At 40.9% G+C, this 18,415-nt stretch overlaps 1 protein-coding gene across 3 annotated transcripts in view; it reads right to left on the reverse strand.

Annotated features, from left to right (window-relative positions):
• Positions 1 to 1,222: 1,222 nt before the first annotated feature.
• The window catches only part of fech (ferrochelatase), a 27,630-nt gene continuing 10,437 nt past the window's right edge, over positions 1,223 to 18,415 (reverse strand). Inside the window, exons 6-12 of one of the 3 annotated variants that reach the window (XR_004948789.1) lie at positions 18,049 to 18,155; positions 15,912 to 16,010; positions 15,410 to 15,517; positions 13,436 to 13,600; positions 12,365 to 12,424; positions 1,548 to 1,714; positions 1,223 to 1,392 (exon numbers count right to left, since the gene is read on the reverse strand). Coding sequence is in view for 2 of the 3 variants with exons in the window: in XM_024268518.2 (XP_024124286.1) it covers positions 7,312 to 7,449; positions 12,365 to 12,424; positions 13,436 to 13,600; positions 15,410 to 15,517; positions 15,912 to 16,010; positions 18,049 to 18,155 (677 nt within the window). In the remaining variant the exon portion in view is untranslated. Of the gene's footprint in view, positions 1,715 to 5,422; positions 7,450 to 12,364; positions 12,425 to 13,435; positions 13,601 to 15,409; positions 15,518 to 15,911; positions 16,011 to 18,048; positions 18,156 to 18,415 lie in introns of those variants that run through there. The other 2 variants (XM_036214509.1, XM_024268518.2) reach the window with 2 other exon arrangements.

Here is an 18,415-nt window from a genome sequence, read left to right on the forward strand (position 1 = left end):
CAGGACTCCTCCCACGGTCTACCACCTGCAGGAGAGCTTAGAAGGAGCTGGTGCAATGTGGTTTAGGAGGTGGTTAAAGGTGGGTGCCTCGGTGGCCCAAAGCCTGATCATGGAGCTTGGCTTTTGGGTCATGGAACATCACCTCTCTGGGAGGGAAGGAGCCTGAGTTTGTGCGAGAGATCGAGAGGTACCAACTAGATATAAGTAGGCTCAACTCCACATATAACCTGGGCTCTGAAACTCAGTCCCTTAAGAGGGATTAGGTGAGAGGCGGCGGATCGGTTTTGGGCTTACTCGTGAGCTCCCAGTTCAGCCACCAAGTGTTGGAGCTCACCCCGGTGGACAGGAGGGCCGTGTCCCTTTGCCCTTAGGTGGGGGACAAGTCTCTGACAGTGGTTTCGGTCTATGGGCCAAACAGAAGTTAGGAGTACTCCGCTTTCTTGTTATTTTATGAAGGAGTACTGGAAAGTGCTCCAACTGGGGACTCCATTGTCCCCCTTGTGGACTTTAATGTCCACGTTGACAACAACACTTACACATGTAGGGGCATGATTGGTAGGAATAGCCTCCCAGATATAAACCTGAGCTGTAATTTTGTTGCTGGGCTTCTGTGCTCGTCATAGCATAACAAACACCCCATACGAGTGCCAACTTGTCATCAGGACACCCTAGGCAGGAAATTGATGACTGACTTTGTAGTCATTTCAGACGACCTTCGCCCTTGAGTCTTAAAAAAATCATGTAAGGAGGTGGGCAGGGCAGAGCTGTCCAGTAATCACTATCTGGTGGTAAGTTGGATTCACTAGTGGGGAAGGAGGCCGTAATGACTTAGTAGACCCAAATGTACTGTGAGGGCCAGCTGGGAAAGTCTGGCTGAGGCCTCTGCTCGGGAGCTCTTCAACTTCCACATCCGGGAGAACTTCAAACAGGTACTAAGGGAGGTTGGTGATATTGAGTCCAGTGGACCATGTTTTCCACCTCTATTGTCTCTGCTGCTGTTCTGAGCTGTGGTTGCAAGGTCTCTAGTGCCTATGGTGGTGTTAGTTCTTGAACCCAGTGATGGACACTAGAAGTAAAGGATGACATCAAGCTGAGGAAAGAGTGCCAGGTTGGGCTGGCCGCCCACCAACAAAGGACGTGGAAACCACACAAACACGTCTTTGACGAGCCCCCAATTTGTTACAGCTGGCTCTGAACCGTAACAAATAAAGGGGAGACGGAACCAGTTTTTACACTAGGTTTTTTAATGTGCATATGGAAACCCAACAGAGCAGGGAGGACCAGGAGAACCAGAGCTGCAAACGACGGATCTGGCTGGCGTAGAAGGGTCTCTCCCAAGCACCTCTTAGGTGGATCTTTTATCTCCATCCTCTGATCGGAAAACAGCTGCACCTGTGCAGGAGAAAGAGCAAAGGGACAGGCAGCTGGAACAGACCCAAACGGCCCAGGACCATAACATCGTGTACTCTGAGTCATGACCAAAGAACAAAGTATCAAATACAAGCACGCAAAATGAGCTTTTTCTTTAGGGTGGCTGGAAGCCTCACTGGAGAGGTGTTCAGGGCATGTCCCACTGGGCAGAGGCCCCGGGGAAGACCCAGGACACGCTGGTCTGGGAACATCTTGGGATCCCCCCAAAGGAGCTGGAGGAAGTGGCCGGGGGAGAGGGAAGTCTGGCCATCTTTGCTTAGACTGTTGACTCCGCAGCCCAGTCCTAGATGAGTGGAAGAAAATGGTGTTAAAGCAGAGCTGGCCTCCAGCATGAGCAGCAGGGACAACCTGTTGTGATTACTCAGTCAAATGCCATGATGTTTTGACTCTCACGACTTTGATCCTCCAGTCCACCAAACCAGACTGAATCAGTTATTCAGTATTGAAGAAGAATCGTTTGCATTTATTAAGCTCTACTGTTTATCCAACATTAACATGTTTGTATCACCCGCGACCCCGACAGGGACAAAGCGGTCAGGAAAATGAATGAAAAAAAATGAATGTATCATCTTGGCACAATTTAAAAGGAAAAACATCATTTTGAGTTTGTTGCCAAGAGGCAGCATCCATGAAACACAGGTTCTTCCTTTCAATCATTTTGCTTTAAAAAGTCTGTTGAGGAGGTTTTTAGTCATGTCAGGTTGCTGGAATTCAGCCTGACCCCCTGAAGTAGCACATGTTCCAGGACTGTTAGAGTAAGAGAACACAGATACAAGCTTCATTTATTTTAACATCCAACTTATCTGTATTAAAGTTCTTTAAAAACCATGATTCAACGCAACTTTGAAGAAAAAAGATGTTCAAAATATCTCAAATTTATGAGATTTGTTTGCATCTTTTACAGTGTAAAACTATAATAAGTAGGACAGCATGTACCGAAATCCCAATAGGTTCATAAACAAAAAAGCTCAGGAGGAATCATAACCAAAAAAGCAGAAAAACGAGGACAAAAGAACAGGAGGCCAAGAGACGATATTTCAATGATTCCACAGAAGAGAAAGTATAATGAACAAGGCAGGAGGAAAATGAAAAAAACGGAGAAGATGAGGAATGTGTGAGAGGAGTAATCAAACATGAAGAAGACATGAAATTATTTAAGCACATGAGGGGGTGAAGAGGAAAGAAGATGCAGGAGAAAAGAAAAGTTGAGATTAAGAGAGAGGAGGAAAAGTGGTGACGGAGGACAGAAAGAAGGCCATCGGGGGCAAAAAGAGAAGGTGAGAAGAAAAGAGAACAAAATGAAATGAAAGATTGTTGCTGGCTCAGATGTACTGTAAGGAGGAGGAGGGGGAGGACAGGGAGAGAAGGAGGTGGAAGGGGGAGGGAGGCCCTGAGCCCTCTGGGGTTATTGGGTCGTGGACAGCCAATCTCTCTCAGCTTAATCAACAGCAGCAGAGGTGATTGCAGCACCGCAGGGGACTGCTGGGAAAAAGATGGAGGGATGGGGTGAGGGGAACGGGAAGGGGGGAGGAGACGGGAATGAATGGGAAGGAGGAGAAAGAAAGGGAGGACACAGAAGTATGAGGGAAAAATTGGAAAAGAATGGAAAATGGGATGAGGTGAAAAAACAGGAAAGAGAAAGGGCAGAACATTGGAAAAGGTAAGAGCGCGGCGAGGTGTGGGGTGGGGGGTGGGGGGTCAAAGGGGGAGGCAGGGAGGCCAGAAGTGAGAAAGATGAAAAAATTAAGGGATGGCAGGAGGGTAAAATGATTGAAGGAACTTGGGGAAAAAATGAAGATCAAATAAAGAGGGATGAGTGAAAGAGGAAGGTAAAAGAAACAAAGAGAGAAAAATGATGACAGGATAGACAAGAAGAGAGAGAAAGATAAAACAAAGGAAAGGATAAAAAAGTCTGAGAAGAGATGAGGAGAAAAATGCCACAAAGGTGAGACAGTAAAAACAGAAAAAAGGAAAAAATTTGGAAAAAAAGGAAAGTAGCAAAAAGATAGAGCATACCATCAAAACATGAGATCCTAAAGCGCAAAAACTGAATCTCATGAAATCAAAAACTCTTGTTTCCTCAGAAATTGCCTTATGTAACAGTCTTGCAAGAAAAATAATCTTTTCTAGAAAGTTTTCAATGGAAAAATAATCTTAGTTTGAAAAAGTGCCCCTGTGACTAGAATGTTTTTTTAGTAAAATAAGAATTCTTGGTAAAACCATTTTTCTTAACCCTTTATTTTTCTTATTTAAATGATTTTTTTGGTTTTATAATAAGATTTGTTTTACTTATTTTTGGGGATCTTGTTTTCGCAGTGTGATGAGTGTAGGTGATCACACACTGGCTGCATCGGCATGCATTCAGGCAGCCACTTTCAATGAAAAGTCTATGAATTTCTGACTGTTATGTGCGTTTGTATAGACTTTTCATTGAAAGTGGCTGCTTGAATGCATGCCGATGCAGCCAGTGTGTGGGAACCTAAAGAATGCCAAAGACAGAAAACCTGTGAAACCAGGCAGAGATGATCTGCCGAGGTTTGCTTCTCTTTGGGGGGAAATAGCAACACTTTAGCTGTCACTGCTTCTGCATCCTGTTCAGTCATGTTTGACTGCCTTTCAGAACCAAACACCTGTTATCCCAAAACTGGTGAAAACACGTGCACGAGTGCAATAGCCTTTAGCAGTGATGTGTGGTGAGGTTCACGGCTGGTGAGGCATTGACGTCATCAGTCTCATTTACAAACATATGAACCCCATAGAAACCATGTATCATTGGTTCATTCCTTTTTCAACTTAAAAAAAAAGAAAAATGTATTGTTTTCTTTTTCCCGATTTGTGGATTAAGTCAAAAATGAAGCAAACGGATAATGAGTGTTGCATTTTGCTATTTGCAATTCCGTCTGACACTTGAGGTTTATCCGGAATTAATTTGCGTCGATTTTATTTTGAAAAGTGTTCTACTGCTCACGTTCTCAGTTGTCTTTCGTCAAAGGGAAAATATCCTGTATTGCTGTTTAGTGACAGTAAAAGGAATATCAGAGACCTAAAGAGCTGATAACCGAAAAAACTTCTGTCACTTTCCAATTAAAAGTCATTTATAATGTTTTTTTAAGTCATATGTCTCTGAACATCTTTTCACATCCAGTTGATGTAAGATGGCTGAAATCTCTGCATGCATTTGACTTTTCTGAAGCCCTCTTGTTGCTAAATCTGAGCATTCTTCTAATCTAGCCATATTAGCATATTAGCACTCGCCGCTCGCCTCGTGTGTAATGAACCACTTTAAAAAAAAAAAAAACCTCGTCCAGCTAAACCATCTGTCTCAGACGAAATTACGAAAAATGAAATTGAACATTTGTTGTCCATTTGCTCCTTTTTTATTTACTATGCAAATCAGAAAACCAAAATACTTTTTTTTTAAATTTTTGATTTTAAGTTGAAAAACAAAAAAACGAATTGTTTTTAGCCTTTGATTTGAAGAACAAATGATACACGGATTCTAAAGAGTAATTGATTAACAACTGATTAACAACAGTTGAAGTGTGTTGTTCAAAATTTTCTTTCCACATTTTTCTTCCATTCACAAACTGCAGCATAGAAAGAAAACACCCAAATTGTTATCGTTGACTTACTTTTACTTATAAATGAAGTCTGTGCGCTGCTCTTTGTGAAGAAACACATAAATATCCTGTTTGTAGAAGTCTTCCTTTTCTTTCTTCAGTGTTAAAAGTCTCTCTGTCTCAGTGGAGATTACTGCCTTTTTTCCTTATAAATTGCATCTTTCTCTTGTATTCTTGTTCCTCTCAGTCTTGAGCTGCTCTAATTTTGATGTAACTTACTATTGTGATGACAAAAAAAAAAAGATTCTTCGGATGATAAACCCTGAAACTGAGCTAAAAAGAAGTGAATTCATCCTCTGCCCCATGTCTAACTTAATCACATCTACTCCTATCATTCTGATGGAAAACAACAATGTTCACACACAAAATACTTCCTTTTTCAGGCATGTTTTTATTTTAAAGGAAGACTTAAGATAAAAATGCACTAATGATGCTTGTCTTTACAGTACAGGTGAGAAGTCAGACAGTCCAGACCTCTGTGTGTTACTGTACACAAACACAAGTAAACATCATTTATGGTTACAAATGCACAAAAAATAAATACATTCAAACAAAAGAAACACACACCAGTTCTGTCATGAAACTCAAAATCTTCTGCTGTATGCACAACAAAAATGCTGCCAAACACACTATTCCACTCCTCCCAACAGCAGACGCACTCACAAAGATGCTGGGTACTTCTGCTGGGACCCGGCCGCCCCATGAAAACTGGACTTAGTTTCCACACCCTTTAACACTGGGCTCCAGTGTTCTTTGATTTAATGTAACTTTTCAACCATTAACATGATAATTCCAGTAGATCGCCGCTTTTCTCCTTCAGAATCTACTGGAATTGTTGTGTTACAGTTGAAAAGTTACATTACGTTAAAGATTTTGTGTTTAAGCGTCACCAACGACAGCTCAGGTGTTAAAGGGTTAATGTAAAGAAACCTTAAACATACTAGAGAGGGTTTATGGCTCAGGTCACAGCAGCACATTATTATGTAAGCAGATCTTAAAATAAACATAAAGCACATCAGCAGTGATTCTAGTGATCCAGTGTAAGAGAAGGCACATTAGTTTTAGCATAAACTGACCAAAACAGCAGAAGAAGAAACATCCAACAACAGTTTAGGATTCTTTAGTTCCCGTTTTGTTTCTGTGGAAAAAATGTTAGATCATATTTCACTGTTGAAGTTCTGGACTGATGGCCCAGATGCCGACGTGGATCCTCGATGCTACTGCAGGACGAGTCATCAGGACTAAGAGACTTCAGCTCATTCTACATTTATAGAAGGTCGACGTTAAATGCCAGATTGGAGGAAGGGGTTTTCTACAGGCTGTAGTGAGGAGGTGGTGGTGTGCGTGGTGAAAGGTGGATGGCACAAGTTTAGAGAGTTTGAACTGTTTGCTCACTTTGCCTTCATCAAAGCTTTCTGAGGAGGAAGCATGCTGATGTCTGAAGAGAAACCCAAGAACCTTCTCAGTTCTACAGGCTCCACAGTCAGGATTTGACATACATTTGTAAAAGCAAGACTCGGGTTTATGCACATAAAAAACTGGTGTCACATTTGGACAAACTTTACATATAATGAGAAACTCAAACTCCTACATGTTTCCTTCATTTGTAAGAAGATAGCTCAGCTGGTTTGGACTCGGCTGCTACTTGACCTTCTTCCAAGTCAGCCCTGTTTGTATTGATTTGCTGAGGCAGTCTCTGAAAATGAGCTATAGAGTAAAGCATTGGGACCATGTGCAGTAAAAACCACTCTCAGGCTGCACATTTCAAGATAGGACAAGGTAAAAAGCAGAAGGAAGCAAAGATCAGAGGAAAAGGTGTTGAATGTCTACAGCAGCACGTTTTAAACATCTCATACTGCTGGTTCATTCACATGTAACTCACTTTATTGTGGAAATGAAACAACTTGCTGTCTGGATTTATTTGAACTCACATTCACTGATGTGGTTTGCATATATGATCACCCAGAACCGGCTCTCAGCTGTCAGTAAGATAAATGGGTCACGTTGGAGAAATGGGGCGCATGAAGAACGGTCACAACTTATTAAGAATGGAATGCAAGGATGAGAAACATCAACTGATAACGTAACCAGAGTCTCTGCTAAACTGGACCAGCAAAGCTGGAGGATCAGCACACAACTTTCACTCAGTCCAGCCCGTCCTCCAGGGGGTCTGCAGTCGCTGCAGAGGCGCTTTGCGTGTGAAGCTGTTCCCAGAAGGCCTTTAGTCGCAGGGCGAGCTTCAGGGTGTGTCGGTGAGTTTCTATCTGAGCCTCTGGCTGGCAAAAAAGGCTTTGGTCTCTCCACAGGTGGGGTTTGTGCAGAGCGGGCAGCGCAGTGTCAGCTGGCGGGAACACGGCTCGTTGGACTTCAGGTGGGACTGGACCAGGTCTGCCAGAGCCTGGACAGGAGCAGACACTGAAGCGTCAACACAAACGTCTGAGGATCCTCTGTGATTACAGTCTGCCCACAGACGTGGAGGAATTCTCTACATAATACCCAGTCAAACATCCTTAACATGAATCACTCTTTATGAAATTATCTAATGAATATAGTTAGTAGATTTAACATCGCACATCAGACTTCAGGAAACATGTTTGTCATTAAAATTGCTCATACTAGTCCAAAAAAAGTCAGGAAAAGTGCAGACATCAACAAGAATAAAAAACACAGACACACTATTGAAACACAACAAAATACTTTGTTGAGGATTCTCTACTTTCTCCCAGCCAGGAATGACGGAAATTGTTTGTTGACATGCAAATAATGAAGTACCAATAAAACTGGGACTCTGCTCCATGGTTTCCTGTCGGGTAACATTTACTGATGGGGATGGATTCATAAAATCAATTAATCAATTTGAATCGATTTAAGCTTAATAGATCAATAATCGATTCACAAAAAATATAGATCGAATAAGAACATAAAGGTAAAGTCTGCTAGCTTGATGCTAACGTTTAATGGAATTTCCCATAGGACGGCTAATGCTAACGCTTAGTTGACCTAAACATCCATTCTGACTAAATGAACATCTTTATAAACTCAGACATGAATTTTACAAAGTATTTTAAGGAAATATTTTTAAAGTAACCATTTATGGTCTAAAAAATTGTTTTTTCCTCTTTCTTCTTCTTCTGGAATAAAGTGTACTGCTATAGTGTGATCTCCACCTAGTGTCCAAACTGAAACGTCCTCCAGGAGAAGCAGAACAATGTTTCCAATGTTAATGATCTGAACATTTTAGTTAGAACTTCTCCTTTAGAGAATCCATGTAACACTGGATGATATTAACAATCTCATTATTTCACTGATACATTTACAGTATTATATTATAATATATTCAAAACATATAGTAGATTATTAATGTATTTCTAAACAAATGTGTATAAATATGTAAACTCAAAATTTTACTGAATTGAGAGGATTGAAAGAATTGAATCAAACCAGGCTCTTGGGATTAAAATCCAATCTGGAAATTATTATTGATACCCAGCCCTATTTACTGAAAATAAAAGCTTCTAAAATTGAGAAATTAGTACTAAAATTATTTTTGTATTTTGTGCAGAAAATCAAGCTTTAGTTCAGCAGACCCAACAAAATAAGTCGAGCTGTCATGCAATTAATGTTATGTGCAATTAATTAATTGTAACCTGTAACTAATTAATCAAATTAATCCAGATTTATTCGCAATGATTTTTATTCTAATAATTGCAGTTAAAAGCCTCATTTTGATGTATTTGATTTAAGTTTGTAGCATTGTTGTGCAGTAAAAAATGAAAATTAAATTAAAAAGGTGTCTTTGTAACCTTTTCTTTTTCTTTTGACATCACCAGGGGTTGTTTTTTTATCTTGAACAAATAACAAAATAAAAAAATTAAAATAAACATCAGGTCCAGACTCTCTAATTTACCACATCAAAAAACAGTAGGAAACATTTTTTTGAGCAATTAAAAAATATTTAACAAAAACTTCTTATCAATACCATAGTTCACATGTTGCTACACCTTATTCCACAGTTTACTACAACAGCAAGACAGTAGAAAAGACATGAGGGAGATTTTATAGTTCCTTTAAGCTGTCTGGGTGAATTTGATCATTTTAAAGTCTGAGATAAAGCGGAAAAGAAACACAGAAGAAATGTAACACTGCAGAGGAATTGAAATATTTTGACTGTTGGTTTTTTAAATGCACTTTTGCTTCATTATCTAAACAAAAACAAGAGCAAAGAGGTGAACTTTCCCTGAAAAAAATGCTTTTTTTAAACTTTCCATGACCATCACCTTTCTTAAAAAGAAGCTAGAGCGTGCAAGAACTGTGCTAAAGCTGTTACCATGACAGCGCGACTGACGCACAGCGTATTAAACAGTCTGCTTTTGTGAAAAAAAAACAAAACAAAAAAAACCTATAACAGGACTGAAGTTCTAATGACTTATTTAATATTTCTATTTTTGTTAAATGACCATGAATGAGCTGAATAAAATGTTCCTCCAGGTCTGCAGAACATGGAAGTGAACATCCGAAACAATGAGATTCACGCGATTTTAAAAAAATGAATGCACTACAATGTCTGTAATTAATCACTCGTGATTAATGCAATAAAGTGACAGCCCTAAAAATAAGATGAAATGAAACAACCGTTCAGCAAGCCTACATCTCGCCCACCCAAGCAGAAATTGTGACGAGCAGCTGAAGGCGACTTCAGCGTTCTGTGCTGGATCTGATGGAATTCAGCAGCAACTTTGTTCCACATAACCGGGTCGAGCTGCTCTGAATCATTGCAGCTGCTCTACATGGAACCAGAATACAGTAGGCAGGATCAAAAACCTGCAGCATACACAGAAGCTTAAGGCGTTCCTCAAATGCAGACAGTGATCAGAGCAAAGCTGAACGCTGACAGCTTCAAAATATCAAAACTAGGGCTGGGTATCGATAATAACTCACCGAAACGATTCAATTCACAAGAGTCTCGATCGATTGGATTCAAATTTTTCTTTATTCTTTTGATCCACTCAATTCAATTTGATTTAATTCAATTTTGAATTAACACATTTAGACACATTTGCTTAGAAATACATTAGATGGTTCATCCAGTGTTCCATGGATTCTCTAAAGGAGAAGTTCTAACTAAAATGTTCAGATCATTAACATTGGAAACATTGTTCTGCTTCTCCTGGAGGACGTTTCAGTTTGGACACTAGGTGGTGATCACACTATAGCATTACACCTCATTCCAGAAGAAGAAGAAAGAGGAAAAAACGATGTTTTAGACCACAAATAGTTACTTTAGAAATACTTCCTTAAAAGAGTTTGGAAAATTCATGTCTGTGAGTTTATAAAAATGTTCATTTGGTCAACAATGTCTTTTTTTGGGTCACCTGAGAGTTAGCAGTAGCCGTTCTGTGGGAAATTCTATTAAACATTAGAATCAAGCTAGCAGACTTCGGCATTTTGTGCTAAATCGATCTATATTTTTATGAATTGACTATTCATAATTAAGCTTAAATCAATTCAGCCCTTATGAAAACTGAAAAGACAAAACAAATTCTTGCTCAACTACTGTTGAGCATCAAGCATGTACATCCTTAAACAGAATGATGGGTTTTACTTGCATATATAATATATATTTTATAGGTTATTTTAATAATACCTTTGTGCATAGCCATGCTGCAGAGCATCAAACGAGCAAGCATCCGTGCCTACAGAAACTCCTGCAGAGCGCTTGAGAGGAACTGAACCCTCAGCAAAGTTTGAAAAGAAACATTTGCTTTATTTTCCAGATGCTGCAGACGGCAGCAGCACACTGAGAAACTGAAACCACACCAAGGAAACCATCCTTCAGTAACTACCAACTAATCATCCTCTGATATTGATTCTCTCAGTCGCACACTCACCCCCCCCACACACACACACACACACACACGCACAGGCCGACACTCAGAGACCTGGCGAGGGGTCTCTGAGCATGGCGGGTCTGACCAGCCAGCCAGCCGGGCGGTTCAGTTCTACTGTAGTCAGCTCTAAAGGTTCCCATTGATCTGCCCCTTCCTTTAATAAACCCACGCACGCATGCACACACACATACACACACACACCCACACAACAGCTGTTTGTTGTGAGAATAGTGAGGGGGAAGAGATGACAGGAAGAACTCAGGAAAAATAGAGGAGACAGGAGGAGGAAAGAAAGGAAACAGGGATGGAAGGGGGGGTCATCCATTGACTATCTCAGGTCTGCGGTTGAATTTTTGCACATCCTAAGATCCTCTGCTCTGTCACCCTCTGTATCTTTCCCTCGAACATGATTCGATACACATCTCCATACGTGACCCACAAATCCAAACACAAAACATTCTAATTTGTGGTGATAAGATCGGATCCAATTCTTTCACTTAAAATCTAGATATTTATTATTCATTGAAAACTATAAACACATTTCAACAGAGAAAAATCTTGTTTTTCTTTTTCTAAAGCTCATTTTTGTCTTTTTAATTCTTTGTGTTTAAATAAAAGTGAGTCATTTTATTTATTTAGGTTATAAAGCAGGTATTTATTTAGGTCAATTGTGATTGACCTGACATGGTAGAAGTGAGCTTGTGATTGGACGTCTTTGTTTACATCACAAGGTAAAGACAGTATAGAGACACATCTTTACATGATCTAAATATCTGTGTTTTTAACAGATACTCTCAGTTTTTGATAAGTATGTGTCCTCCATTACATCCCCAGTGTAACTAGAAAAGTTGCAATACCTGTGATAATGCTAGTGTGAATGCTTTTTGCTGAAAGTAGTTGCTGAAGATGCTAAAGCTTTTTGCTGAAAATAGTGACGCAATTTATTTTAACAGCTGAACTGTCTGAAGCCATTTGCAAAATGTTAAATTTGATAAAAGACTGAAACTTTTGCTAAAGAACTACAAAAAAGCGCTGAAGTTTAACTAAATTTCAGATTTTTTTTGTAAAAGTGTTTGAATATCCCTAGTCCATGTCAATTTTACACAACTATTTAGTGTGTTGCCTAAATACTAGCTAAACTCCAAAATAGCCTAAAATTCCTCAGTAAACTTATTTATTCAATAGCGTTATCCTGTTGCTAAAATAGAAGCTAACTCTAAATGTGACAATAAAAACCTCAGTAGATGCCAAATTAGCCAAAAACGTTAGCATATTGTCTAAATACGAGCTAAACACCAAAATAGCCTAAAATTTATCAGTAAACTAAATTAGGCAAAGGAGCAGGAGAATCAGTATTGTGTGAATGCTTATCAAGCAATCCCACAAATATGTCTCTTTGATGGTTTAAAATCAGCCAAACCATACCTTCATGAAGAGAGGATTCCCATTCAGTGACTCTGCTCTGCGGATGTTCTCCACCCCGCACTACACAACAACGACAAAACAAACCAGCCGTTAAACATTCTCACACAAAACGGGAGAAATCTAAAGCTTGAAGCTGTAAACGTCCTCCATCCGCCCTGTGATTGCCTATTTTGAATGTGTCAGTCTGTGCGTTAGCCTCTGAGCTGCTCAGCTTTCCGTTGTTCACATGTCAACAGCCAGCAGTCACAAAGCCCTCCACCCAGAGTCTGAAAGCAGACGAAGAACTGCAGCTCTCTCTGTGGGTGAAACATCTGAGCGCCAAAACCCACAAAAAAATGATTGAACGAAACGTTCAAGTTCCTGAAAGAACTGTTCACACGTTTGAGACAGGAAGCAGCTTTGTTGTGTGTCTGCAAACACCTTCCTTACTGCTCCTGCTCTATTGTTGTTCAATGTGTGTGCAAATGTGTGTGTGAGTGTTGGGGGGACAGTGTGCAGCTCTGGGGGGTAATGGTGAGTTATGGGATTACTGCTCGTGAGTGTGCAAACACAACGTGTTTGTCTTTGTGGCACCAGCCTCATTGATTGGTGGTCATCTCACTGGTGCCTGCAGACAGACAGACGTACAGACAGACAGACAGACAGACAGACAGACAGACAGACAGACAGACAGCGCCGGCTTGCTGCCAGCACACACTTGTAACTGTGACTAAAACCTGATATGAAGACTCAGGTTCAGCCTGGATTGTCTGGTTTGGTTCCTGATCACAGACTCTCAGCAGGACAGGCGCGTGTCTGAATTTCACTGCAGTGAGGTGATGATTCTGTTTCATCTCAAGAACTGATCTTTGACTAAAGCTGTGTTCTCATCGCTCTCAGTTCTGCATACGTTGTCCTTCTGTATTTCAATCAGTCACATCAGTGAAGTGTAGAATTTTGACCCTTAGGACTCTTTGAGGTTAAACTCAGATGATCAAAAAGCTTCAAATGAAAACGCCCCTCTTTCTACATTCACGTAACAGACAGAGAACAAATCAGAGACTAAATGCCTGCATGCAGGCTGTCTCTCACCTCCTCCCCCAGCACCTGAGCGTACTCGATGTCCAGCTCGTGGAGCGTCTCGATGTGGTCGGAGGTGAAGGCGATGGGAACCAGCAGGATGTTCTTCTTGCCTCGCTCACACAGACCTTTAATCACCTCGTCCGTCTGCGGGCCGAGCCACGGCATGGGCCCCACCTTCGGCGGCAAACACAGAGAGGTGAGGGGGGGGCAGACCACGACAGCTTTTGAGTGACTGTTCCTGCGCCTCAGAGATCCTCCATGAATCCTGGTCATTTCAATGCCGATTATGGAAATATCAGCAGGATCTTTTAAACTAAGACCTCTGCTCTTGGTTTTTACTCCAATCACACGGATCAGAATATTCCACCTCATCTCATCCACGTGGACTTTCTGATGCTAACACTCATCTACATGGATCCATTTGGCGTCCTCATCCCTCCACTGTCAAACTCTCTCCTGTTGTTTGGGGTTTTTTCATCTTTGGGCAGAAACCAAACTGCTGTGAAGAACTCAGAGGCTGCAGCTTTTCCTGGACTTACGGCGCCATCTTGTGGACATAAAACTACAACAGCTTGGCATGCCAATCTCATTATTCTCACTCTCATTCTTTTTAGTAACTTCATTCTTTTCTTTGAGTGAACAAGTCAAATTGTCTGCTACACTTTCACAATTTCATGAGTGCTTTTAATGATTATTGATCACCTGATCACCATGCTTCCCCCACCATGTTTAACTGTTGGGATGGGGGTTTGTATGGAAGTCAAACTGCTGTCCTCTGGCCTTGTGAAGATGGTTTGACCTGGCTCACAGTCTGTCCAGGTGATCAGAACAGAGCCTCTCGGGTTCATGGAGGAGTTCACATTTACAGAGAATCTTTTAAGCCACATGTTCCTGTAGTGCAGCAGATAGAAAAGATCCTGATCCATAAAAGAACCACTTTATGATGCTGAGTAGGGACGGAACGATTCAGTCTATCCAAGGTTCGTTTTAAAGGCACGATTTAGATTTTTCATTTTTTTTTCTAAACACAATGAATTAAAGGTATTTTAAGGCCAAGTCTGTTTTCTTTTTGACCTTACATCAAACTGTTTGTTTTCCTACTAACAGTAAGGATTCAATACAAATAAACGATTATACATAACAGTGGAATGATCACAAATCCTTTGACACTCGGTTCATGTTCTGCTCCATATTACGGACCGCTCCACACCCGCTCAGCGCAACCTGCCCCAAGCAGCTGAGCGTGCACTCACCCGCGCTCGCACTCAGCGCAAATGAGCGTTCACGTGCAGCTTGCAGAGAAAATATACAGAGGGCTAAAGAGAGTTGATAAAAAAAGAGCATGGCTGCTGGGAAGGAGTGAAGGTGCTCACACACCGGCTGCGTCGGCGCGCGTTCAAGCGACCCCTTTCAATGAAAAGTCCATGCAAACGCACATACGAGTCCAAAATTCTGCACGTCAACGCAGCCAGTGTGTGAGCACCTTCAGAAGAGAAACAGCGTTGAAGCTGAATCGTCATCCATGACTGTTGTCACAGTAGATTGGTCAAAGTTGCAGGAAAGTTCCAATGAAAATGTAAAGTTGTAGAGTGAGAAATAAATCTTGGCTTTGCTTGAATTTGCGTTAATGGTTGTGATCGCAATATCGCAAAATCCTGGAGGGTCTGACTTATGTGAAACTTTTGATTTTGAAGGAGCTGCAGGAATTTCCCAGGAGGGAAACTAAATGAACAACACACAGCCAGTCGTGACGCACACACACTCACAGCGAGCCTGCATGGAGAAATGTCCTCTGCTCTGCATTTTACTACATATACGCACAGGCCGTGACAAACCGATTTTTTTATCTTCCACCACAATGAACATGTTAACGAGTTTTTAATATTTTTTTTACTGATTTATGAAGAATTGTTACATGCTGAAGGTAAAAGGTCCACATTTCAAACAGAAAAATGCCTCTGATTAGTGAGTGTGTGGACTCACCCTGGACTGCCACACCAGTCTGTACGGGTTGCAGTGTCCCAGTCTCTCCATGACTCTCTGTACTGTGGCCCCCACCTCCTGGGGGTACGGATCTCCTCTGTTTACCACCTGCAGAAGGCAGACGTCAGTGGCAGAGGAAAGCAAAGCCTCGCCACAGAGGCACTGAGGCACCATGGTCACAGGAAGCAGCAGTGGAGATGTTAGGAGATGGATTCCATCTGCAGCTTTACTCTGAAAATGTTCTTCTGAGCTGTGGATCAACACAGCCCACAGTGAAGATCAAATGCTAAGTAAACCCATACTTCAACCTCCATGTGAATTAAAAACAACAAAACCAGATCAGGAAACTGAAAATCTCATTAAATCTCATTAATCCTATAATCAACCATCCCTTGTCTTCTTCTTCTCCTACATGAGGGCTGGAGGTTGAAGCAGCAGGTGGAGGATGCCGGAACCATCTCTGCAGCTCTGACAGCACCAGAACTGAGCCCTTCGTACTCACCGCCATGGGGAGTGAGTGTGCGGAGAACAGAATGACCACGTCGTCTCTCTTGTCCTCTGGAAACTTCTGTAGTTCGTTTAAGACGTGTTCTGCAAAACACTGGACAGAGAAGGACAGATTCAGATTGACTTGTCACATCCGTTTCTTTGCGTTCAGTGATCATAAGCAGCAATGCAGCAGCTCCAGTGTTACAAAGTCAACATGTCTTCAATGTCATCCTAAAACCAACAGGAAGGGGTTCATTCTGCTGCGTCATAACTCAGCCAGTGAGGGGTGGTTTACAGCTTCATCTGGGTTCATCTGTGTTCTGAACATTTTTAAAGTCACTGAGAACAACATTTTAGGATTTAAGTAAGAAAATATAATGAAAATGTTTTATTTATTTACTGCTACTGCTCTAAAAAGCAAGAATAAAATCAAACTAAATAGAAAAATTATATATTATACAAAAAACTAGAAAAATGTCTAAAGTAGTAGTATGAATCCTTCACCACAAGCTGATCCTGGTTTCAATGGTCAGATTGACGTTTTACAGAGCAGAAAACGGTTTTAAACTGCCTGTAATCTCCTGCAAAGGTCTGCATGATTGCTTTCACACCCAGCGTTCAGAGATCGTACACGCCCCGCGTGCACGTGTGGAGAGCGTGCTGCGCTCTGCGGGCTGCAGAAGAAGCTGAGGAAACACAAACTGCTGGCAGGGCAGAGAGGGAGCAGTGTACCTCGGATCATCGTATTCAGAAGTGTCTGAGATCAGACTACAGGCAGATGATGAATGCTCCTCTGTTCTTTTTTTGTTCAAGAGGAAAAGCTGGACACAGCAGATTCCATTTAGTCAAAGCACAAACACAGAGGAACTAGGAGCTTCAGCAACAGCTGGCTTTGACGGAAACTTCATGAGTCCCTCTGTCAATGCAGACGAGTTTAACACGTGAACATCACATTTACAATGAAACCTTCGTCTTCTTTTGGTTTGTTTTTTTTATTTAACTGTATGTTACAGACATAACAGTTGTCCCAAAAGTCAACATGGATTTGGCTCATAAAATGTTTTTCTTTTTTTTAGTCTGAAACTGTTGTTACAATAAACATATGTTCTTGCATGTGTGTAATGTCTTCACAGATGAAGTATCTAGTGCAACTATCTGACCAGTTTTAATTAGGTACCCACAAGTAAAACAGAGAATGTGTGAAATATGCTAATTGTTTGCAAGTTAAATTCCCACAAAAACCCATTACACTGTTTTTTTTTCTGGAAATCCTCAGAAAGCACAAAAAGAACATATGGAATAAGTAAGACAATAATTGTTAGAATTTCAAGGCGTGTTTGAGCTACTATTTTTTTGAGAGCTCTAGACCAGCGGTCTGCCACCTTCAGCACCATTCAGGTCCACTTCTTACTGACTACGATCCAGAAGGATCCACAAACTCTCCTTTAAGAAAAAAAATAAGACGCTAAATTATTTTTATGCTACTGCAGCTACTATGATAAACATCATTTTTTGGTATAACTTAAACATAAATATAAAGAAAAAATGCAGTTTAAAAAAATGAACTAGTTTATAACTTTTGTCGGAGGCTTGTGTGATATCCTTTCAAAATAAAAGACATCGTGTACCATATTTGATGATCTTAATGTAGCAAATGTAGGTAGTGTCATGTCAGGAGGGAATAGAGAAAAAAACATTTTATCTTACAATTGTTGAAGCATCTCGACCAGAAATTCACAAATCAGAAGTCAGTGACTCATACATTATTTGTTAGACCACGAGAACACTTAAAATCCTTGAATTTTTCAACATTAAGACATTTTTCTTATAATCTGATCTTCCCTAAGTATGAATTCTGCCTGTACACGAATCTCCAACTGATTTTTGGTGGTAAAAGGCTCTGAAGAATCGGTCAAAATGTTTTAGTGCAACTTTGATGAAGCTGCATTGTTATTTTAATTTAAAATAGAAAATCATTTTTATTTTTCTTTAACCACAGAGCCACAGTGGAGGGGTCAAAGAGCCACAGGCTGCAGACTCCTGCTCTAGACCTTAGAGAAATGACAGTCACCAGAAGTGATGGACAAAAACATTAGTCCTCAGAAAACATGAAAACCAGCATGTGTGTGTGCACGTGTGCATTTGTGTACCTCCACCAGCAAAGGATGTGTTGGCCATCGGTCAATGACACTCCATCGCATTTTGGGCCTTCCTCCTCTGTTGCTATAGTAACGGTAGATGGCGTTGAGACTGCTGCCTGTTTACACAGCAAAGTGCTTGGATGTTATAAAAGTAATGCTCCGGTTCTCAGGAGAGACGGCCTCTTGCTTCAGGGCTCGAGGTTAAACTGCCTTGCTCAACATTGTGGTGCTTCAGTATTTCACCAGGCAGATTACAACCTTAAACAGTGAAGCAACAGATGACCTTTTTAAGAAGAACACAAACAGACATAAAACTGATGCAGCTTTCTGTCCCCCACACTCTTCTTCTTTTCTTTCGGCTTTTCCCTTCAGGGGT

The sequence above is a fragment of the Oryzias melastigma genome, linkage group LG12 (assembly GCF_002922805.2).
Source record: "Oryzias melastigma strain HK-1 linkage group LG12, ASM292280v2, whole genome shotgun sequence".
NCBI lineage: Eukaryota > Metazoa > Chordata > Actinopteri > Beloniformes > Adrianichthyidae > Oryzias > Oryzias melastigma.